This window comes from Oryctolagus cuniculus, chromosome 2, assembly GCF_051225735.1.
Source record: "Oryctolagus cuniculus isolate XC-2025 breed Fujian yellow rabbit chromosome 2, ASM5122573v1, whole genome shotgun sequence".
Classification (NCBI taxonomy): Eukaryota; Metazoa; Chordata; class Mammalia; order Lagomorpha; family Leporidae; genus Oryctolagus; species Oryctolagus cuniculus.
Window position 1 is genome coordinate 70,467,621 of NC_142868.1, and position 24,392 is coordinate 70,492,012.

The window sequence follows — 24,392 nt, forward strand, 5'->3', positions numbered from 1 at the left end:
TTAAAACCTTAAGTTGCTTTTAAAATCCCTTTTCAAAGTTATATATGAATTCATCTGCTTCTTAACAGTGTGAAAGGACAATTGATTAAAATCAGACGAGACAAAACTGAAAGTTTCAAGGACTTCAACAATACTCCTTTCCTAATTACTAAATGGAACTGAAATGTGATTGCTAGGCTTTTCTCAAAGGGAATCAGTTTTGATTTCTTGATGTTAGAGATCTTCATACATTATCTTTCACAGCTGCAGAAAACACAAAAGCTGAGTAATGATTTTATCAAACAAAGTTAAGTCTAATTCTTTGAGTGGCTGTGGGCAGAGTATTAAATGTAAATTTTAAAATGTAATGAGGCATTTTCTACCATATTTTACTCTATAAATTAGTAACAATATTTTTGTGAAAGACAATGGTATTTTTATTTTTAATAACTTAAATATCTCAGAAACATAATTTCCTCTTCATCACATACTTTTCAAGTCTTTTTTTAGCATGTTTTATACAATAAGTAGTGCATTGGTAGAATAATGCTTTGTAAACTTCCCAAAGGAATAAATATGTATATGCAGAATATACAGGTTTAAAGTTCCCAGTGACAGAGATGCACTATCAAGAAGATTAGGACACTGGTGTTTTTGGCAAGGTTATTTACATTAGAGGAATTCAGAGCTCCTTTTTTTTAACTTTAATGAATTGAAATAAATATATCCATATGAATTAAATAAAGTTAGTGGGAAATAAAAGTATGATATTTTAAGAGTAAAAACAGAAGATTTGGAAAAATTTTTAGACCCTCATTTTGCAGGTCTTGAGACACTGACACTGACCATGCTTCTAACCAGTCCTTCTGACTGGCTTTAGCCAACCCTCTCTCTGCTTTTTAAGTCTCTCTTTGACTTTCCCTATCTACTTTTTCTATCTTTTCAGCCCATGTAGCAGTCAGGGTTTTCCAGAGAAACAGAACCAATAGGAGGTGTGTACACAAACAGAGATTTATTCTGAAGAACTGACTCATGTGATTATGGAGGCTGGCCATTGCAAAGCCTGCAGAGTGGTGCAGCAGGCTGGAGATCAAAGAAGAGCCAACATTTCTCCTTGAAATACAGACACCATCTTATGCCTCACCTCTTTCTTGTTTGGGGGAGGTCAGTTTTTATGTTTTATTCAGGCCTTCAACTGAGTGGATGAGACCCAAATCACTATCAGCACCCAGCATAATGTTTGATCAAGTGTCTGGGCAATGTGGCCAGGCAAATTGACACATGAAATTAACCATCATATCATATAGACATAGTCCCATCTCACCAATTCTCCAACAAAATCAGCAATAAGCACCACTACCACAAAATGACAGCAAACAATGTATTTTTAGCTTTTCTTCACCCTTTTCTCAAGCTACTGTCCTATTATTCCCTTACTTTAATTACTAACTTGATTCAGTATTGAATAGGTTAGAAATTAAATACAGATGCACCTTGGCTTATGATGAGGTTTATCCTGATAAATCAATGTAAGTTAAAAATTTCATAAATTGAAAGTATATTTAACACATCTAACTCATTGAACATCGTAACTCAGCCACACAGCTCACTGTAGAGCATCATTTGTTTTTCCTCATGATCTTGGTGATTGAGTGGGAGCTTTGCTCACTGCTGCACACAGAATCAGAAGAGAGGATGATACTGCATATTATTAGCCTGGGAAAGATAAAAATTCAAAGTCTGGTCCTACTGAATTCATTTCACCTTCACAACACTACAGTTACATCAATGACCTTGGTGTTTGCGTGTGAAGCAGGTTCACAGTGCATTGGTTATCAATCTACTTGCATAAGTCCAGTGAGACAGAACACTGACACAACAGGTTAAATAAAGCATCTTTATAACACATAGACAGTCAGCAAGGGAAGTAGAAGTCTAAGATTCATGGTAAGCCAGTGTCCCAAGAGTTAGGTGAAGGACCACAAAAGTGGTGCCCTTTTGTGACGACCCCAGAAACACAGACTCCAGACCAGGCGATGCAAAAAGCAAGAGGTAGTTTTATTTCATTTGCGCAAATGGGCCCCCTACTGCCGCAAGCAGCGAGAAAGAGAGGAGCCCTGAGCAGTCATCTCACACAGCTTTTAAGGGGCAAAACCACAAAATTAACATACCATAGGGTGGCATAAGTTCATTGGATAATTCTCAGCAATTGACCTAATATGGCAGTTTGGAAGCGGTAGGGAGGTATAGTCAGTGGAAAAGTACTAGGTCAAAAGGGTATGATGGGGGGGGTCGTTTGAGGAAGAGAAGCGGGCTGCTATGTGCCTTACGTGCCTTGGGGTTTTCCTTGTTAGGTTTGAGCAAGCACAGGGGAGGGGGCTTATGTACATAACAGGATGTTCTGTTGCCCGTATCTCTGAATAGTAGCTAACTGCTTTCTCTGTGAACCAGTTTACTCCCCCATTTCCCAAGACTGTTTCTGGAACTGTTTGTCTCAGTTCCTGTTTTTCTATTTCATCAAGGCCACTTTTATGGCGGCTCACAGCCACTCCCTTCATTCCCCCATTTTCTCTTTGAACTAATTTTAATCCGAAAATTGTGTGCCTGTTACTGTTAAAGCTGTTGATGAGGGGTTTCAATACGGTCACTGGTGGCCAGGGCTTGGTACTGCTGCGTGAGGACTAATGCCTGCACGGTGGACAGCCTGTCCCTAACAAACTGGAGTAATCGGTTTATAATGCATGGCCTGAGGTCAGAATTAGGATTAAGATAATAAGGGGGCCCGCTATGGTGGAGGGCAAGGTTGTCAACCAGGGCGACCTGTTATACCATCCCTCAAACCAGCTCTGAGTCTGTTCCCTTTCTCGTCGTCTCTTTTCCAGCCGCTCTCTTAGTTTGGCTAAAGAATCTTTTACTACCCCGGAGTGGTCTATATAGAAGCAGCATTCTTCTTTGAGGGCAGCACATAACCCCCCTTCTTTTAGAAACAACAGGTCCAAGCCCCTGCGATTTTGGAGTACTACTTCTGAGAGGGAGGTGAGGGACTCTTGTAGTCGTTGGAGGTTCTGTTCTATCTCCATTATATCTGCGTCCACCGCCTGTTGAAGGATTGCCAGCCCGCTGTTTCCTTGGGTCAGGGCGGCCGTCCCTGTGCCCAGCCCAGCAGCCGCTATCCCAAAGCTCAGTAGCACTGCTAGGGTCATGGAGGCCGGGTCCCTACGGAACCTGGTTAAAGCGCCGTCGTACCGCTCCTCAAGTGTGTTCTCTGGGTGGTAAATCACCTTCGGGACGACTGTCACCAGGACACAGAAGTCCCCAGTCCCGTTGAGAACATTAGTGGACACACAGGGAGTGAGGCCACGAGAGCATGCCCACCAGGTTCTGGGGGTGGCACCAGGTATGAGTTCTGTTCCACCAGGGAGGGGTTGGTAGTGGTGTTGTAGAGGCGCCGGTAGGCCGAGGGTGGGTCTCCGACACAGGTTCCCCTTCCTGAGACCTCTGCCAAAGTTATTAGGGGGTTAGCAGCAGGGCACTGCCGGTGGGACGAGTAGGTATTGTAGGTTCCAACGACAGCTATTCCCTCATAGTAGGGCGGGCTTGCGGACAAGCATAACCAACAGGGGTCGGTCAGGTCAGGGTGTGACTGATTCAATGCCGAAAAGGCGCCCCGTATTAGCAACATCGCTCTCTCCCCTGCAGGCAGGCTTGCGAGGGGAGCCGGTGAGCCTGTTCCCTTAGAGGTTGGCGCCGGTGAGTCTATTCCCTTAGAGGCCGGCTGTCCGGTTGTCTCAGGCCGAGGGTGGCTTGGTCAGTAGGCAGGGGCCAGAGCCCTGTTGGGCCCTACTGGTAGGGGGTCGGGAGAGGTGATTCTTAGTCTAATTTTGAACCAAAACCCAAAATCGTTATTAGTAGCATAATAGCGCAAACCCCAGATTTTCCCTTTCATCCAACTGGACAGCGTTGTGTATTGCTTTCCTGAAGTGGTAAAGGTAATATTGAGGGGATTGCATGTAGGGAGCTTCCACAGGGGGTGCTCTGGCAGGCACTGTTGGCTAGATAGGAGCCCGAGTGGGCAACAGTGGTATTACGCTTCACAGTAATCCAATCCCAAGAAGAGGAAGGCTTCCAGTATGCCTCCCCTATAGTTTTACACCCCCAAGCCTTACAGTGTAGGAGCTCCAGCCCCCCACACCGGTAGATCTGATCCTTTCTTCTACCATCCCTGGGGCACACATAAAATTCTAGTTGGCGGAGTTGGCATCTCCGAGTTGGGGTTCTACATCCCGCTGCTACGGGGTAGGATCCCGGGGGATGAATGAAGTCTAACGGAGGTGAAGGGTTGTGGGGAATATCTTCCTGATCAGGTAGATCCCAGGAATCTAGTCCCAGGACTATCTGGCATACATCTGGGTGGAGAGAAGGCCACCACGTTCCCAGTACCCGAGTGTCGCTGGTCGACCAGGCCACGCTACCCGAAGGAGAGATCACATCCCAAGTGAGCTTTTGCGGCCCGTGGGGGTTAGAAAGGGACGAGCTGGATAGGGTGAGACTAGGGTGAATCATAAGCAATACAGGCAACGGGTAAGTGATCACAAATATTAAGCAGCTTTTGAAAGTCTTATCTTGAGGGGGTTTTGAGTGTGTTGGAGTGTCCATTTGGCTGAGTCGTCCGCGGGGCCTCCTCCCTCCAGCGGTGCCCTCTTGACGTGAGAAGCGTGAACCCAAGCGGCAATCCCATCGACTTTCACTGCAGTGGGTGTCGTCAGCAGCACCGTATAGGGTCCCTTCCAACGCGGCTCGAGGGTCCTGGACTGATGTCTGCGGACGTACACTGAATCTCCGATCTGGAAAGAGTGTGGCACTGTAGGGCACTTGGATTGGTACACTGCTGCTAGAGGTTTCCACACGTGCTTTTGAATCAGCTGCAAAACTCTCAGTTGGGTCTGCAGACTGGGGGAACTGGCATAAGAGTCAATGCTGGGTCCCAATAAGTCAGCTATTGGGGGAGGACCCCCGTACAATATCTCATACGGAGTTAACCCAAATGCGGAGGGAGTGTTGCGGGCCCGGAATAGGGCCATCAGTAATAACTCTACCCAGTCTCTAGTGCCAGTCTCCATCATTAATTTGGTTAAGGTCTCCTTAATTGTTCTATTCATGCGCTCTACCTGTCCTGAACTCTGGGGTCTGTAAGCACAATGTAATTTCCAATCAATCCCCAGTACCTTGGCCACCAACTGACTTACCCCGGAGACAAAGGCCGGCCCATTATCGGATCCCAGTACCTTAGGCAGGCCAAACCGCGGAGAGATTTCTTCTAGGATTTTCTTGACCACCACCTGCGCTGTTTCCTTTTTTACCGGAAAAGCCTCTGTCCAGCCGGAAAAAGTGTCTACAAATACTAGGAGATGCTTAATTCCATACCTACTGGGACGGATCTCGGTGAAGTCCACCTCCCAGTTTGTTCCCGGGCGTGCCCCTCGTATCTAGTACTTTAATGCCCTTTGGATTTACTTTAGCACAAGGGACACAGGATTCTGTTGCTTGTTTTACTAATGAGTCCAGTCCTATTATGAAGTAGGTTAGTTCCTCTCTGTCCAGTAGGGCCTTTAACTTTTTATGCCCCAAGTGGGTCCATCTATGGAGGTCTCTTATGAGGTCCTTGGCTTCCTTTCTTGGCAGTACTATTTTCCCCTGGATCTCCCAGACCTTACGCTGGTCATTGTACGCGCCTCCCAGTCTTTGGATGGCTGTCACATCTTGCTCCGAATATGACCACCCTTGTTCGTTAGAGGGGGCCTCAGATGACTGGGCCACCAAAGCGACACTGCCTAGGGCACTGGCCTTGGCCATCTCGTCCGCCAGTCTGTTTCCTTTGGCCACTGGGTCATTTCCTTTTTGGTGTCCTGGGCAGTGGATGATGCTCACTTTCTTTGGAAGGTGGAGGGCTTGTAGGAGATCTAAGATCTCCTGCTTATTTTTGATATCCTTGCCCCCTGAGGTTAACAATCCTCTCCTCCTGTATATTTCCCCATGTATATGCACGGTGGCAAAGGCGTAATGGCTGTCGGTATAAATGTTTACCCTCCGATTCTTAGCGGCACGGAGCGCTTGGGTGAGGGCCACCAGTTCAGCCTTCTGTGCCGAAGTCCCTGGGGGCAGAGCAGAGGCCCATATGACAGTTTCCCCATCCACCACTGCCGCCCCTGCCTTTCTCTCACCTTGGTGCAAGAAGCTGCTCCCGTCCGTATACCAGGTGACTACGTTTGACAGGGGTAGATCGGTCAGGTCCTCTCGGGTCCCGTGCACTTCGGCTAACACTTGGTGGCAGTCGTGGTCAACTTGTGATTCAGACCCCGGCTCAGGAAGCAGGGTGGCTGGATTGAGCGAGGCAGCAGTCCCATACCGAACCCATTCAGGGTTGAGCAGCATGGCCTGGTAGTGGGTGATCCTGGCGTTCGAGAGCCATCTGTCTGGTGATTGGCGGATGATGGCCTCGATGGCATGGGGTGCCACCGGAAATCCGCTAAGTCCTGGTGTAAGGCTTCATCAAACAGCGTAGGGGAGTTCTTGAACCTTTGGGGAAGTCTGGTCCACGTTAGTTGTCCCAAAAACCCAGTCTCCGGGTCTTTCCACTCGAAGGCAAAGAGAGGTTGACTCTGGGGACTCAGTCTTAAGCAAAAGAAGGCATCTTTCAAGTCAAGCACCGTATACCAAGTTCGGGTCGGGGGCAGGGTGCTCAGCAGGTTGTACGGGTTAGGGACCGTGGGGTGAATGTCCTCAGCCCTATGGTTTACTTCCCGTAGGTCTTGCACTGGTCTGTAATCATTGGAGCCAGGCTTTTTGACTGGTAACAAAGGGGTATTCCAAGGTGACTGACAAGGTCTCAATATGCCCAGTTTTATTAGTCTCTGTATGTGTGGCCGAATTACGACCTTTGCCTCCACAGCCATAGGGTATTGGCGGATAGATATGGGAGTGGCCGTGGGCTTCAGGTTTACTATCACTGGGGGCTGTCTGATAGCAAGCCCTACTCCTCCTGTCTCCGCCCAAGACTGGGGGAATTTAGTAAGCCAATCAGATGCTACTTGGAGCTGAGCTGGTAGGGGGTACTCATGAAGGCGGTGTTTGTCTTCCAGCCGCAGGGTCAACACATGGAGGGGCTGGCCTGCGGGGCCGACTACTGTGGCTCCCTTGTCTTGGAAATGGATCTGGGCCCCAACCTTTGAGAGCAGATCCCTTCCCAGCAGGGGGTATGAGCAGTCCGGCACTAGTAAGAACGAATGCGTGACCCGCCCTGTTGCCAGGTCGACCTTACGCTCAGTAGTCCATTTGTACAGTTTTCCTCCAGTGGCCCCCTGGACCCATGATGTCTTGGAACTGAGAGGGCCCTCAGTTGTGGTAAGAACTGAATGCTGGGCTCCTGTGTCGACCAGAAAGGTGACTGGTCGGCCTCCCACTTTCAGGGTTACCCGGGGCTCAGGGGGAGGCTCCTGGCCCTGACCTACCTATTCATCGTCTTCCAATGACAGGACCGGAGCAGTTCTCTGCTGGGGTCTCGGCCGTCCCTTGTTCGGACAGTCCCTGGCCCAATGTCCTCTTTCTTTACAGTAGGCGCACTGGTCTCGTTCCACTCTCGGTCTCCATTTGTCTCCCTGGTCCCTGTCTTGCTTGCCCTTGTCTTGTCTTGTCTTTGACCCTGCAACTACGGTGGCCAGGACCTTAACTAAGTCCTTGTTTCTCTTTTTATCTCTCTGATCTTCTCTACATTCCTGTTCTTTGCATAACCTCTCTTCTCTTTCCTCCTTTGTCTCTCTTTTATTGAAAATCTTTTCTGCCTCCTTGACTAGGTCCGGCAGTGTATACCCCTGCAACCCCTCCAGCCTCTGTAGCCTTGTGTGGATGTCCGGGGCCGATTGTCCAATGAAGGACATGATTACGTCGGCCTGCAGGTCAGGGGCCTGTGGGTCAAAGGGAGTATACATTCTGTATCCTTCCATTAACCTTTCTAAAAATCCTGCCGGAGTTTCCTCACTACCCTGCACAATCGCACGTACCTTGGCCAAATTGGTGGGGCGTCTTCCTGCCCTCCGGAGACCTGTCAGGAGAACCTGGCGATAGAGATGGAGTCGCTCCCTACCTGCTGCCGTATTGAAGTCCCAATTCGGTCAAGTCAGCGGGAACACCTCATCAATTTCGTTAGGTAGCTGAGTGGGGCGGCCGTCATCCCCCGGCACATTTTTGTGGGCTTCTGTGAAAACCCGCTGCCACTCTTCCGTGGTCAGGAGGGCCTGTAAAAGCTGCTGACAGTCATCCCAAGTGGGTTGGTGGGTTAACAGAATCGACTCAATCAGGCCCGTGAGGGCCTGAGGGTCCTGCGAAAATGGGGGGTTGTGGGTTTTCCAGTTGTAGAGATCTGACGCGGAAAATGGCCAGTACTGAAGCTCCCCCCCAACCAAACGCAATGGGAATGCCTGGGATGCCCAATGTTCCCCCCCTTAACTCCGCTCTCGGTGAAGACGCAGGTGGGTACTGGGCAGTGAGGGGTCTCGTAGGGAAAGGGGTTGTGGTCCCTCTGATTCTTGGACTGTAGAGTCCGGGGACGGGGCAGAGGGAGGCACCTCCCTCAATGCCGGACGGTTGTAAGGTGGCGGGGGATCCAAAAGGAGGAGGTCCTCCTGTCCACCCGAAAGGATGGGTGGACATGCGGTTTTCAGTGGTTGGAGTTCTTTTAGGGGATAGAGATCGGAGGTTGGTGGGGGACCTTGCACTGGGGTCTCTGTTGGAGCGGGGATTAGGGGAGTTGAGGAGGGAAATGGGGAAGGTCTGGGACCCTTATCAACTTCCTCCTTATCTTTCTGTTGGTGGTCTTTGGTGTCTCCGTGTGTGAGGAAAGGCTTAACCCAAAGTGGGGGCTTCCGGGTCAAGTCCTCCCACACCGTGACATACGGTACTTATTCTGGACGTTCCCCTCCACCCTTACAGCAGACTTGGTCTTTAACCTGCAAAATTAAGTCAAGGTTAGAGGTTCCATCCTTCGGCCACCTGACACCGAAAGTGGGCCATTCGGAGGTGCAGAGCGCCACCCACTCCTTTTTGCGGACTTCCATCGACAAACTGTGGGCGATCTCTCGAACCTCCTTCCAGTGTCCTAGAGTCAGGCTTAAAGGTGTTGTTAATTGTTGCCCCATGACGACAGATGGGGGAGACAGTAAGAAATAAAGAACGACAAAAACAGCGACACACAGAACACAAATCACAAGCCGCGCAGCAACAGACCGAGACAAAACCGAAACTAAAATTTCAGATGGGAGCGGCCGTCTGGCCAGACTCTCCCCTGGAAGAAGGGAAATGCTCTCTTTCCCCTCTTCCCAGACCACCACTGGACCGTCCTCCAGGGTGGGACCAGGGGTCTCAGGACACGTCTGTCTCCCCCACTGGTCCAATACTAAGCCTGCACAGGCGCCCCAGGACGGATTCCACGTCGCCCTGGCAGACAAGGACAAACAGTACAAACCACAATTACAATAATATACAAGTAAGCAAACTTACCTCCGTCAGGCCGATGGAGTGCGGGAGTCTGGGGTCTCCCAAATCCCGGACGGGCCCCCAAATGAAGGACCCCAAAAGTGGTGCCCTTTTGTGACGACCCCAGAAACACAGACTCCAGACCAGGCGATGCAAAAAGCAAGAGGTAGTTTTATTTCATTTGCGCAAATGGGCCCCCTACTGCCGCAAGCAGCGAGAAAGAGAGGAGCCCTGAGCAGTCATCTCACACAGCTTTTAAGGGGCAAAACCACAAAATTAACATACCATAGGGTGGCATAAGTTCATTGGATAATTCTCAGCAATTGACCTAATATGGCAGTTTGGAAGCGGTAGGGAGGTATAGTCAGTGGAAAAGTACTAGGTCAAAAGGGTATGATGGGGGGGGTCGTTTGAGGAAGAGAAGCGGGCTGCTATGTGCCTTACGTGCCTTGGGGTTTTCCTTGTTAAGTTTGAGCAAGCACAGGGGAGGGGGCTTATGTACATAACAGGATGTTCTGTTGCCCATATCTCTGAATAGTAGCTAACTGCTTTCTCTGTGAACCAGTTTACTCCCCCATTTCCCAAGACTGTTTCTGGAACTGTTTGTCTCAGTTCCTGTTTTTCTATTTCATCAAGGCCACTTTTATGGCGGCTCACGGCTGCTCCCTTCATTAGGAAAGCTATTCAGATGCATGGAGTCTCTTCTGCATATGGCTAATGTAGCACTGCAGCTTAGAGACTTCAGAGGCGTCCTGCTCTGGATTTATACCTGGGAGTAACTGGTCACTGAGCAAAAGTGTTGCAAGACATCTTGTTCTAGAAGGGATAAAAAGAAAGCCTGGGCTGTTCCAGAAAGTCCCTTCTTATCTGAGAGAACTCCATGTTCCTAGCACAATATAAAATATCCTCCAGGAGGAATAGATGAGTGAGCAAGATCATCTATGGACTGGTCCTGTAGTGTGTAAGTTTAAGGGTGTGTGCGTGTGTGTATTTAGTAATTAAGGTGCCAAAAGTTTTCTTGGTTTGACTTCAGATGATAGCTCAACTTTGAGGAATTAAAAACTTTTCCTCTAAATCCAAATGGCCAACAGAAACAAGAAAAAATGTTCAAGATCACTAGCAATCAGGGAAATGCAAATCAAAACCACAATGAGGTTTCACCTCACCCGAGTGAGAATGGCTTACATACAGAAATCTACCAACAACAGATGCTGGCGAGGATGTGAGGGAAAAAGGGACACTAACCCACTGTTGGTGGGAATGCAAATTGTTAAAGCCACTATGGAAGTCAGTCTGGAGATTCCTCAGAAAGCTGAATATAATCTTACCACATGACCCAGCCATCCCACTCCTTGGAATTTACCCAAAGGAAATGAAATTGGCAAACAAACAAGATGTCTGCACCTTAATGTTTATTGCAGCTCAATTCACAATAACTTAGACCTGGAATCAACCTAAATGCCCATCAATAGTAGACTGGATAAATAGAATACTATACAGCAGTCAAAAACAATGAAATCCGGTCATTTGCAACAAAATGTAGGAATCATGCTGAGTGAAATAAGCCAGTCCCAGAGGGACAAATATCATATGTTCTCCCTGATCGGTGACAACTAACCGAGCACCAAAAAGGAAACCTGTTGAAGTGAAATGGACACTATGAGAAACAGTGACTTGATTGGCCCTTGCCCTGACTGTTGATGTACAACTTAATATTTTATCCTTTTTAGTATTTTTTTGTTCTACTTAATACTATTGGTTGAACTCTGTAATTAACACACAATTATTCTTAGGTGTTTAGATTTAACTGAAGATTTATCTCTGTTGAATATAAGAGTGGGAATAAGAGAGGGAGGAGATGTACAATTTGGGACATGCTCAAGCGGACTTGCCCCAAATGGTAAAGTTAGAAACAGGCCGGGGATTCCAATTAAATTCCATCAAGGTAACATGTACCTATGCCGTCTCACTAGTCAAAGTGATCAATTTCAGTTCACAATTGATCATACTGATAAGTCTAAGAGTCAAAGGGATCACATAAACGAGACTAGTGTCTGCAAATACTAACTGATAGAATCAAAAAGGAGAGAATGATACAGCATGGGAAGCAGGATACACAGCAGATTCATAGAATGGCAGATGTCTTAAACAACACTCTGACCTCAGAATAAGCCTTTAAGGCATTCAGATCTGGCTGGAGAGCCCATGAGAGTATTTTAGGCATGGAAAGCCAAGACACTCTGGCAAAAAACAAAAACAAAAACAAAAACAAAACAAAACAAAACAAAACCTAAATGAAAGATCTCTGCGAGTATTATCCCAGTGGAAAGAATGGGCCAAAGAAGGAGGTACCTTTCTCTGAAGGGAGGAGAGAACTTCCACTTTGACTATGACCTTGTCTAAATAAGATCGGAGCCAGTGAACTCAAAAGGCTTCCATAGCCTTGGCAACTCAAACAAGAGCCTAGGGAGATTACTGATGCCATAAACAAGAGTGTCAATTTGTTAAGTCAACAACAGGAGTCACTGTGCACTTACTCCTCATGTAGGATCTCTGTCCTTAATGTGTTGTTCAATGTGATTTAATGCTATAACTAGTACTCAAACAGTATTTTACACTTTATGGTCTATGTGGGTACAGTCTGTTGAAATCTTTACTAAATATAAACCTAATATATCTTCTGTATATAAAGAGAATTGAAAATGAATCTTGATGTGAATGGAAGGGGAGAGGGAGCAGGAGAGGGGAGGGTTGCAGGTGGGAGGGAAGATAAGCGGGGGGAAGCCATTGTAATCCATAAGCTGTAATTTGGAAATTTATATTTACTAAATAAAATTTTAAAAAAGAAGAAAATGCTTTTCCTCTAAAAACAAGTTATAGGCTCTTGAAATAATGAGGGCCTGACCCTGGAGTAGCCTCCTTGTTCTCTAAAGTGTTCAGAATTTAAGGAGAACCTTCCAGACACCGATCTCAGTCCAGGAAGCAGATCAAAGAGAAAGAATTGCTTAGACTGGGCTGTGAATCGATGGACACAGAAGTCATCTCTGAACTAATATTTAAGGTCATGCTGTCAATGAGAACAATTATTTAGCAACTTGTGAATTTTTAAAGAAATACTTGAACATGTGCTTTTTTTAAATTTGAAAGGTACTTACACATGCAGAGGAAGAGAGGGAGAGGAAGAAGAAGAGAGATAGAGGGAAAGAGGGAGAGGGAGGGAGGGAGAGAGAAACAGACAAAGATATCTCCCATCTGCTGGCTCATTCCTCAAATAAGGAGGGGGAAACAGGAATTTCTTTATTTTGTGGGATTTTCTTTCTTTCTTTTTTTTTTGGCATGCCTTGGAGGTCATAAGGGCCTCTCCTCTCTTTATAATTGATAGAAAAGGAAAATGGAAGCACAAATCATTTGATCTATAGTCGTCTTAACTGTAAACCGTGAAGCTATGCAGAACTGTGAATTCAAAGTTAATGTGATACCAATCAAAATACCAAGCACACACATTCTTCTCAGATATAGAAAAAATGGATACAGAAATTCATATGGAAACACAAGAGACCCTGAATGCTAAAGCAATCTTATACAACAAAAACAAAGCCAGAGACATCACAATACCAGATTTCAAGACATACCACAAGGAAGTTGTAATCAAAACAGCTTGGTACTGGAACAAAAACAGATGGATAGATAAATGGAACAGAATAGAAACTTCAGAAATCAACACATGCATATACAACCAACTTATTGTTGACAAGGGAGCTAAAAGCAATCCCTGGAGCAAGGACAGTCTCTTCAACCAATAGTGCTGGGAAAACTGGATCTCCACATGCAGATGTATAAACCAAGAACCCTATCATATACCTTATCCAATTATCCATTCAAAATGGATCAAAGACATAAACCTACAACCCAATACCATCAAATTATTAGAAAACATTGCAGAAACCCTAGAAGATATTGGCATAGGTAAAGAGTTCTTAGAAAATACCTAGAGGCTCAGGCAATCAAAGCCAAAATTGTCAAATGGTATTATATCAAATTGAGAAGCTTCTGCACTGCAAAAGAAACACTCAGCAAAGTTAAAAGGCAACCAATAGAATGGGAGAAATTATTTGCAAAGTATGCAACTGATAAACGATTAATAGCCATAACATATAAAGAGCTCAAGGAACTCAACAACAACAAAACAACCCAGTTAAGAAATGGGCAAAGAACTTAAACAGGCATTTTTCAAAAAGAGGAAATCCAAATGGCCAACAGACGTGAAAAAATCTTGAGGATCACTAGCCATCAGGGAAATGCAAATCAAAACCACAATGAGATTTTACCTCATCTCCCTTAGAATGGCTTTCATACAGAAATTAACAAGTAACCAATGCTGGCAACAATTTGGGGAATAAGGCACCCTGGGAATATAAACTCTTACAGCCACTATGGAAGACAGTATGGAGATATCTCAGAAATAGACTGAATATAGACCCACCATATAACCCAGTGACCTAACTCCTGGGAATTTACTCAAGGGAAATGAAATCTGCATATAAAAGAGTTATCTTTACCCCCATGTTTATTGCAATTCACTTCACAAAAGCTAAGATATGGAGTCAACCCAAATGTCCATCAACTGAAGACTGGATAAGGAAATTATTGGATATATATATACCCCATGGAATACTACACAGTGGTAAAAAATGAAATCCTGTCATTGTATCAAAATGGATGCAACTAGAAAACATTATACTTAGTAAAATAAGCCAGTCCCCAAAGGACAAATACCATATTTTCTCCCTGATATAACTAATAGAGAACCTATAATGTAATCTATAGAAGTGAAATTGATATTTTGAGATGTGAGGACTTTGAACAGCCCTTGTCTTGTCTGTTGAGGAACATGTTTTTTTTCCATGCAATTTATTTTGACCTTTTCCTTAGTATAGAGTTAATCTTATATATATAAAGTTAACTGAAAATAGATCTTCATAAAAATAAAAATAGGAACAGGTGTGGTAGGAGGGAGAAGGGTGGCAGTGTGGGTGGGAGTGTGGGTGGGAGGGTGGGCAGGCTGGGAAGAATCATGTTCCTAAAGTCGTATTTATGCAATGCATGGTTTGTATACCTTAAATAAAAGGTTTCTGGGAAAAGAAAAATAAAGTTCTTGGTCCTCTGAAAGTCATAGGCCTGAAATTGTCCCCTAATAATGCAAATACAAACATAAGAAATAACTTGAACAGAAACCTGGCCTGACCATCGAACCCTGAACACACCCTCTGTGTGCATTTTTTAATTTAAAATTTTTTATTAATATAAAGAGGGCAGATTGCACATATTTCATAGGTGCAATTCTAAGAAAATAATACTTCCTCACTCCCTCAACCCCTTCCTTCTTCTTTCATTAATTTTTGAAGAAACATAATTTTAATTTACTCTGTAATTCTGTGCATTTTATTTGTACTTCCATTTGCTTTTGCCACCAAACTGATCATGAGTGCGCTCTCCTTGAAAACACTTCAGTTGTAGCTCATAACATAATATTGTGTCTCAGTGTTGAAATTTCTTCTAGTAGTAGAAGTCTAACCACACAGTTTTGAAAGGGCGAAGGTTTATAATCAAAACCACCCCAATTCTTTAGGAATAAAATATCTTAGGCAGGGCAGGCATTTCATGCAGTTTTTAAATGGCTCTTGGGTCACTGGCATTCCATATTGGATTCCTTATGTTATAATTCAGCTCTGCTTCCCATCCAGTTATCTGCTAGTTTGTACCCTGGGAAACAGGAGGTGATGGCTTAAGTAGTTGGGTCCCTGCCACCTACATGGTAGACCTGGATTGAGTTCCAGGCTCCTGTCTTTGGCTTGGGCCACCCTTGGCTGTTGCAGACATTTGAGGAATGAAGCAGCAGATAGATCTCTCTCTATTTCTCTCTCTCTGTCTCTGCCTTTCAAATAAAAAATAAAAAACAAATCTTTGTCAACATGGTTCACTTTGAGAATCTATGTGAACTTTGTAATGCTTTCCATCTTGTCTTCTAAGGAAAAGTAATTGTTTTACATAATGCCCTAACAGTAAGTAAATTTTGCTGCAGGAAGATGTGTCACATTTATCAGCCTTTTCCTGTGCCATCCAATGGATGGTCATTAGATAGGCATGGGCCTAAATGACCATGTCCAGTTGTCTTTTTGTGCTATACAAGACTTTCACAATATGTATCCAATCTCCCTGTCCAGTCCTAACTTCTACTCCTATGCTCCTGTCATTGACACTTTGATCCTCTTTTGAAAGTGTCAAGTTCTCCCACTCTTGTATGTCTCTATACACAAGTTCCCTTGGCCCAGTCTGTCTTTCCTTTCCTGATATTTGTTCAACACTCATTCATGTTTCACTTCGCTTGATGAAGCCCTTTCCAATGACAGGAACAGACAGGCATTCCCTTCCTTGTGCATTCTCTCCTTTCCTTGATGTTAGCATATTATAAATTGCATTTGGATCTTTCTATTCTCTCTCATCATGCTGAGGTTTTTTAGGATCAGGCAATATCTCATTTATCTTTGTGACATCCCCCCCTACAGCACAGTGGAAGATGGCTGGTACATAAAGAATGATCAATCAATGTATACCATTAAATATATACTATTCAATATACCATTAAATGAATGGCATACATTTTTGTGTGCACAAATTCATCACTTTATTCTAATTTTAGCTTTTGAAAGATTGATTTATTTAAAAGGCAGAGTGACAAAGAAAGAGGAAAATGTACACACTCAGATCTTCCATCTGCTGGTTCAGTCCCCAAATTCTTACAGCATCCAGGTCTGGGCAAGACTGGATATGGTGATAGCGGTCTCCCATGTGGCTGATAGGGGCCCAAGTACTTGACCTATCATTTGGTGCCTTCCCAGGTGCATTAGCAGGAAGCTGGATTAGAAGTGGAATAGGCAGGGTTCAATCCCAGGCCCTCTGATATGGTATACCAACATCCCAACTGGTGGCTTAAACGGATCATGTTTATATGACACCACTCACAACTAGTGTTATTTTTCCACTTTTGTATTTTTCTCAAACTTTGTGCAACTCTACCAAGATATTAATTATCTATATGAAAAGTTTGTCCTTGTGATGATTATGCAATGATTCAACAGTGCACATGTATAAACAGCCCACACTGCTAAGAAATGCAATCTCTTTAAGAGCTGTTTTTTGGAGTTGATTTAATCTATGTCCTTCAAGATCATGTTTTCACTTACTTAAATTGAGTGGTTATCCCAGACAGATGGCTTTTACCAATAACAGGAACCAAGTTATTATAAACAAAATCTAATTGCAAAGACAATTTTTGTTCTTTTATTGCATTTTCTTTTATATCTTTTTGTTATCCATTTTTCATGACTCTAGTGGAAAATAAGGTTCAACAATATTATTTTATGTGCCTAAGAGATTTACAGCAAGAAAGAAAGCATTTTACAATTTCTACATTGAGAAAACTGTTGTTTTTAGCATGTACTACTTATTGAAAACCTAGTTTTAAAATAAATAGTTGCAAATTGCCAATTTAATAAACTACTTTTTGTTTTTTTCTTATACAGAGCAATATTATATTTCTCTAACTCCAATCTGTGTTACTCCCCTATTTAAATCCTTCTCTGATTGCCTTCAAAATAGTATCCAAACTCCTTAGCAGAGCCTCAGTATCTTTCCAAGCAAGACTCCGATCTCTACATTTCTCCCCCAACCCTGGGCATGCACACAACACTCTCTCCACTTACCTGAACCACCTGCACTTTCTGACACATTTTCATAACAGACATATTTGCCATGTGTCTCTACCCTTCCATGTGTTGTTCCCTCTTTCTTGTATTGTATATGAACAAAATTAAGATTTTGAGATTTGATTATTGGTTATAGCCCTTGCCTATACTTTTGAGGAACAATCATTTTTTTCTACTTACTATTTATTGAATTCTTTACTTGGTAGAGGATTAAGCTTGTGATTATAAAATAAACTGAAAGTATGTTACTGTAAAAATTAAAAGAAAAAATAAGAAAGGAAGGAGGAGGGAGGATGGCAGCATAGGCAGAAGGGAGGGCAGGGTGGGAAATAACACTGTGCTCCTAAATCTGTATATATGAAATTTGTTCACTCCATATAAATAAAAAGTATTTTTAATTAAAAAGGAAAAAAGATGCCAAAAAGGATGGGGCATATATGAAGGTTTTGCTAGAAGAAAAATAATTTTGCTCATACTTACATAAGGGAAATATAGAAAAATAAATTATCTGTTAGGGTATTAGGGAGTCTAAGTATATCCACCATGGAAAAGGGAAGAGCAAAGGTGGTACACCATGAAATAAATAGTTTCAGGCTTTGACTTTTCTTCTCACACAGAAAAAAACTGAAAATGTATACATGGCACACAAGTCCTACACACTCTGATCCATCATTGTCTATCTTTTAACTCACCGCTAGCTCTGCTTCAGCTACAATGACTCCTAGATTTTCTTAGATCATATCAACATTTGTTGTGTCAGGAGTATTTTGTACTTCTTTTTGCTCTTCTGTCTGCTTGGAATTCTCTTTTTCAGCCACTTGTGGATAGTACTTCCATACCCTTCAGGTTGTGCACAAAATCACCTCATCAGTTAAGCCCTAATTAAATCAGAATTCTCCAATCCCCATTACATTCTATCCATTAAGACTGATTCATTTTTCTGCACAGCACTTGTCTTAACCTGGCATTATAATATATACTTTGGGAGTTTTCTGTTTATGGTCTCTCTGAGTATAATGCAACTTTAGCAAGGGCAAGAATTTCATATTCAACTCCTTGATTGTCCAGAACCTACAGAAATGCCAGGCATAGCCTAGGTACTCAATAAATCCAGGTTGAATAATGATCACAACAGTAAATGAGTATGGAAAAAGGAGGTTATAAGATTTGCAAAAAGTTGAACCCAGCACACTAAGCATAAGGCAAAGCAATGCTGAGGGACAGAGAGGCATCTGGTCTGAGATTAAGCTTTTACAATTAAGGTGAGGCTAAAATCTCTTTTACTTTCCTTTTCTAACTTCTTCACTTAATAGCCTTTCTTAGTCATTTTTCTAACATTGTGAAAATAGTACTCCTTCTACCCCAATTTCACTTTAATTGTCTATATTATAGATATCAGATAGCAAAGGGAGGTTGAGGGCAACTTTATGTACCAAATGCATAAAGTCAACTGAAAATGTTGGATCTCTTAGGTAGATTTAATATAAAAATAATTAGAATATAGAGAGAGCAAAAATGTTTGTGATAGATTTCTCTGATAAGAGCTATTTTCTTCATCATAAACCTAGTGAACAGATTCTTCTGTGAGAATAAACAGGGAGCTTTTAAACGTGTCCCTGTAACCGGGAGGCACAGAAAACTGTCATGTGACTCCCATGCAGGGTGTCTAGAGGTTGAAATATTTTTGTCTGCAACTAAATGGGCATCTCCCAGGGATGCATCTGGGAACAAAAAGTAGATGCTAACCGCAAAAGAAGAACCTCAGAGAGATGGAGCATTCTGAGTGTTCCCCAAGAGCACTTTTGCAAAAGTGTGAGAAGGCTCCAGCATTGAGATTCTATTAAGAGTGGGGTGATAGAGAAGTTGGAACTGAGGAAGTATAAGGTATAATGAAAAGAAAGGAGTGTTATGAACATTACAGGAATAGTCACTGAGGGGAGCGATTTGTGGAATCTTCTTAACATACTCAACCATCTGACAGGTGCAGAATTATTAAGCCAAACAGCAACAAATTCGATGATCCAGAAGAAATTGACAAATTTCAGGACACATCTACCTAACAAGTTTGAATCATGAAGAAATAGAATATATAAACAGACTAAGAAGGAATAATTAGATTGAGTCAATAATAAAATTCTCCTATTAAAGAAAAACCCAGGTGACTTCACTGCTAAATTCTACTAATTATCTATCTTTGTAAATTATTTCAAAACATACAAGAGGTGACGATTCTTCCAAATTCATTTTCATTACCTTGGTACTGAGGTCAGACAATGAAACATTGGTGTAGTCATCTGGAGAGTCAATCAGTGAATGGTGTCTTTCTCTCTCCCTCCCCCCCCCCCCCCCCCCCCCCCGCCCAGTAACATTGCCTTCAAATAAATAAAACAAAACTTAAAAAAAGAATTGTTGCCGGTGCTGTGGCTCACTAGGCTAATCCTCTGCCTTGCGGCGCCGGCACAGCGGGTTCTAGTCCTGGTCGGGGCGCCGGATTCTGTCCCGGTTGCCCCTCTTCCAGGCCAGCTCTCTGCTATGGCCCGGGAGTGCAGTGGAGGATGGCCCAAGTACTTGGGCCCTGCACACCATGGGAGACCAGGAGAAGTACCTGGCTCCTGCCATTGGATCAGCGCGGTGCGCCGGCCTCAGCGCGCTGGCCGCGGCAGCCATTGGAGAGTGAACCAACGGCAAAGGAAGACCTTTCTCTCTGTCTCTCTCTCTCACTGTCCACTCTGCCTGTCAAAAAAAAAAAAAAAAAAAAAAAAGAATTGTTGTTAAAAAAAGAAGTGTTGTTAAGCACCAAATGCAAATTATCTAAAAAACGCATCCCATTTCCAGTAACTAGAAAACAAACAAATAAAATATCTAGGAACAAATTTAGTCAGAGGTAAAGGATCTCTACTATGAAAATTATAAATCATTGATGAAAGAAACTGAAGAGGACAAAAAGAAATAAAAAGATATACCATGTTCACAGATCAGAATTCAATATTATTAAAATTTTAATATTACCCAAAGTGATTTACAGATTCAATATAATCTTTATCAAAATACCAATGATATTTTTCACAGAACTGTGAAAAAACACACTGAAATTTAAATGAAATCAGAAAGTATTCCAAAGAGCCAAAATCATCTTAAGTAAAAAGAACAGAGCAGGTGGCATCATACTACCTACCTTTAAAATATATTAAAACAGTTTCACATTTTATAAAAGCACATAGACCAAAGAAACATAACAGAGGCTATAAGTAAATTCACACATCTACAGCCAACTAATCTTTGGCAAAGATTCTAGGAATATGCCCTAAAAAATGGACTGTCTTAATAAATAGTGATGGGAAAATCAGATATCCACATGCAGAAGAAGGAAACTAGAACTCTATATCTCACCATGGATCGAAATCAACTCAAAATGGACTAAAGACCTACATGTAAGACTGAAAACTTCAAAACTACTAGAAGAAAACAAAGGAGAAATGCTTCAGGAATACACAAAATTTTTTGGATCAGACTCCAAAAGCAGGAGAATCAAAGGCAAAAATGGGCAAATGGATTTTTGCAAAGCTAAAGACCTTCATAGCAAAGGTAACAGTCAACAGAGTGAAGAAACAAGTGACAGAATGGAATAAATTTGTAATATATGTCTAACAAAGAATTAAGAACCACAATATGTAAGGAACTCAAGTAACTAAAGCAAAAAAAAATCCAATTTAATAATGGGCAGAGGTCTAAATAGACATTCCTCACAAGACGACACACAGATGACCACCAGGTACATTAAAAAAAAGCTCAACATCACTAATCATCAAGGAAACACAAAACAAAACTACAATGACATATCACCTCACTCTAGTTAGACTGACTACTTTCAAAAAGAAAAATGATAAATGCTGGTGAGGACGTGGAGAAAAAGAACTTTTGCTCATTGTTGGTGAGGATGTAAATTACTATAGTCATTGTGGAAAGCAGTTTAAAAGTTCTTCAAAAAACTAAAATTTGAACTACAATACAATCCAGCAATCATATCACTGTGTATATATCCAAGGGAAATAAAATTATACTGCTCATTGCAATATTATTCACAATATCCAAGAAATGAAAACAACCTAAATGTCCATGGTCAGATGAATGAATAAAGAAAATGTGGCATACATATATAATGGAACACCATTCCAGCACAAAAAAAAAATTATATCTTGACATATACAACAACATGGATAGAAATGGAGGTCATTATGTCAGGCTAAATAAGCCAAGCACAGAACCACAAGTACTGCATGATCTCACTCAAATGTGGATTCTAAGAAAACAGTGATCTCACAGAAGTTAAATGTATAATGGTGGTGGCCAGCATTGTGGTGCAACAGGTTAGGCTACTGCCTGTGACACCAGAATCCCACATGGGAGCCAGTTCAAGTCCTGGCTGCTCCACTTCCAATGCACCTCCCTGCTAATGTGCCAGGGAAAGCAGTAGAGGATGGCCCAAGTGGCTTGGGCCCCTGCCATGCACATGGGAGACCTGTATGGAGTTTCATGTTCCTGGCTTTGGCCTGGCCCAATCCACCATTGTGGCCATTTGGGGAGTAAACCAGCAGATGGAAGACCTTTTCTCTCCTCTTTCTAACTCTGCCTTTCAATAAATAGAAAGTATAATGGTGGTTACCAGAGACTGGTGAAGGCAGAGGGTAGGGTGGGCAGTGGAAGGCTGATTAAAAGGTACTAAACTATATGTAAATAGAAGTACAACTTCCTGATGTTCTAGTGCATAGAATGTCTAAAGAAAATGATTATGTATTGTCTATTAAAAAAAACCCTAGCATGTAGAATTTTGAATGTCTACACTATTAAGGAAACAGCTATTTATCTAGAAATACTAGGGTAACTGCAGTATGCTCTGAATTTGAAATACCCACCTTGAAGAGGGAAAGCCATAGATAATTCTGGATTTGTATACAGTAATAAGTCTGGTTGGGATTTGAGAGGGCCAATGGATAAGAAATAAATTAGAGAGGGCCTTTGTGTGGCCCGAAGATGATGGTGATGATGATGATGATGATGATGATGATGATGTGTACAGATAAAGGGGTGTGATTAGCTGAGCCTCGGACCCTTGGAAAAGGAAAGAGGAGGGGTGAGAACAGTACCAGCAAGGGGAGGGGAGAACAGGAGGAGGAAGAAGACACGCTTCACCTGCACTCTATTGGGAACCAACTGGGAGACTGACAAAGGAATCCAGCAGGTGTGATAAGGTCAGCTGTTCTCACAGATAGAGCTGTGGAGACTCTGGGGTGGCTCAGGGCCACAACACCTCCCCGTTCCTGAAAGTCACATCAGACAGTCTTCCTCATACATTAACAGGCATAGCCCAGCCTGCAGAGACTGTGCCTAAAGGGAAAAGCAGACAAAGCAAAACAGAAGCAAGGTGCTCGCTGCATGAAAGAAAAAGGATTCTCTCCCAGTTACACATCAGAGAAGTTACTCCTTTTCACCTGTGGACGAGAAGACAGGCGATGCTAAGACCAGGTTCTTCAGGGGAAACTTAAACAAAAAAGCTCAGGGAATAAGGCAGCTCCTGCCTCTTTTTCCCAATAGTTCTGTATCACTTCTTTAATTAATACTTCTTGATTTAGCATTTAGCACTTTGAAAGGCCAAGGTATAGCTAACAGTGCCCTGCTGCTTGCATGCACACTATTTTAAAATATTACTGTTTTAAAAACACTACATTTAGCTTCTGAGAAAGAGAACGTTTATTATTACCACAGGCATGGGGAGAAAGAGATAAGTCAGGTCAAGGCCCACATCCACCTCCCCGTGGAGAGAAGGGTTGGAGAATTTACGGAGTTAGGGTAATTGTAGCGGAGCTCAGTGAAAAAAAGCGAAGGAACACGATTGGTGCAGAGGGAAGGAGTGGGGAAAGTAGTCTGAGCATGCGCTCTGATAAATCGGGTCTCCATACATTGTATGCTCAAAGATGGCTGCGGAAACGTCATTGGAGCCGAGTCATTTAACGCTGTAGTATTACTCTATGGTCGGTCTGAGTTGGTCCACACAGGCTCCAGATTCAAAGTTGCCTGCAGCCAGTTTTGTCCAGCTTTATCAGGGACCCTGGAAAGACTGCTCAGTAGCCTTTTTTTTTTCAAAAGCAATTATTATGGGATTGCAGGTTACTATGCAACAAGTGGGCAAAGAACTATTATGGGCTGTAAGTTAGGCAGCCTTGGGAAGCTTGCTGTTAAGCAAGGGGAGAAGGAGCCCTTTGTTTTCCACAGTTTCACAAGTAACCTAATAATAGTGGCATGCACTCACCTGTATAATGGAGGGAAAGCAGTACCTCTGTCCTCTTAGGGTCCTGATGGATCTGAGAATTAAATGGACATAAAATGGATTAACAGGAGAAAAGTTGACAAATGTAATAATTTTATATAACATAGGAGCCTTCATAGGCAAACAAAGACACAAAGAAGTGGCAAAATCTAGATGCTTTTATATTATGCTGAACAAAGAGGCAACTATAGGAAAAAAAGTACGTATAGAGGCTAAGGGCATATAAAATAGCTTTTAAACAAAGTATATTTACATACAATTATCTAGGCCATGATTTCCCCTTCAAAAAACTGCTTCAGAGTGGCTAGGATACCAGTTCACTTGCCCACATTTCAGATCAGAGGGACAGGATTCAATACCTGGCTCCAATTCCTGCCTCCAGCTTCCTGCTAATATAGATCCTGGGAGGCAACAATTGGTGGTTCAAGTAATTGGGTTTCTATTACTTCAAATGGGACACCTGTATTTGGCCTGGCCTAGCCTTCATCATTGCTGGCACTTGGGGAGTAAACTAGTAGGTGGGAGCTGTTTCTACATTCACTCTCTCTCTCCTCCCCCACAATAGTAAATAGAAAATTAAAAAAAAAATTTCCATTCTCCTGATATAGTGAGGGTATCCTTCACATGGAAGATTTTATCTCCTGTTTTCAGCAAGAAAAGGAGAAATCACAATGCCTGTCTTGCATCTACCATTTTCCAAGTACTTTTACCACACTCTTTAGAGCAAAGGGGTTTATTTTGGTGTGTACATTCTGCCCCCCTCCATTATTATCTTTAATCTATTTAAAAGGCAA

General features: G+C 43.0%; 1 protein-coding gene and 1 long non-coding RNA gene across 4 annotated transcripts; both read right to left on the minus strand.

The window, feature by feature from the left end:
* Window positions 1-2,040: 2,040 nt before the first annotated feature.
* LOC149127829 (protein NYNRIN-like) lies at window positions 2,041-6,808 on the minus strand. Its single transcript, XM_089327014.1, is given in 3 exon segments — window positions 2,041-5,465; window positions 5,467-6,523; window positions 6,777-6,808. Coding segments are annotated over 3 exon segments (1,977 nt in total). The 3' UTR covers window positions 2,041-4,577.
* Window positions 6,809-6,835: 27 nt separating this feature from the next.
* LOC149127830 (uncharacterized) lies at window positions 6,836-24,011 on the minus strand. 3 transcript variants are annotated; one of them, XR_016229942.1, is made up of 4 exons: window positions 23,856-24,011; window positions 23,581-23,632; window positions 8,120-8,279; window positions 6,836-7,684 (listed from the first exon to the last, which is right to left on the minus strand). It is a non-coding gene; the product is annotated as an uncharacterized LOC149127830 (long non-coding RNA). The 3 variants fall into 3 exon arrangements; XR_016229943.1 differs by lacking the exons at window positions 6,836-7,684; window positions 8,120-8,279 and adding an exon at window positions 8,519-8,981; XR_016229941.1 differs by lacking the exons at window positions 6,836-7,684; window positions 8,120-8,279 and adding an exon at window positions 16,203-16,422.
* Between the last annotated feature and the right edge of the window lie 381 nt (window positions 24,012-24,392).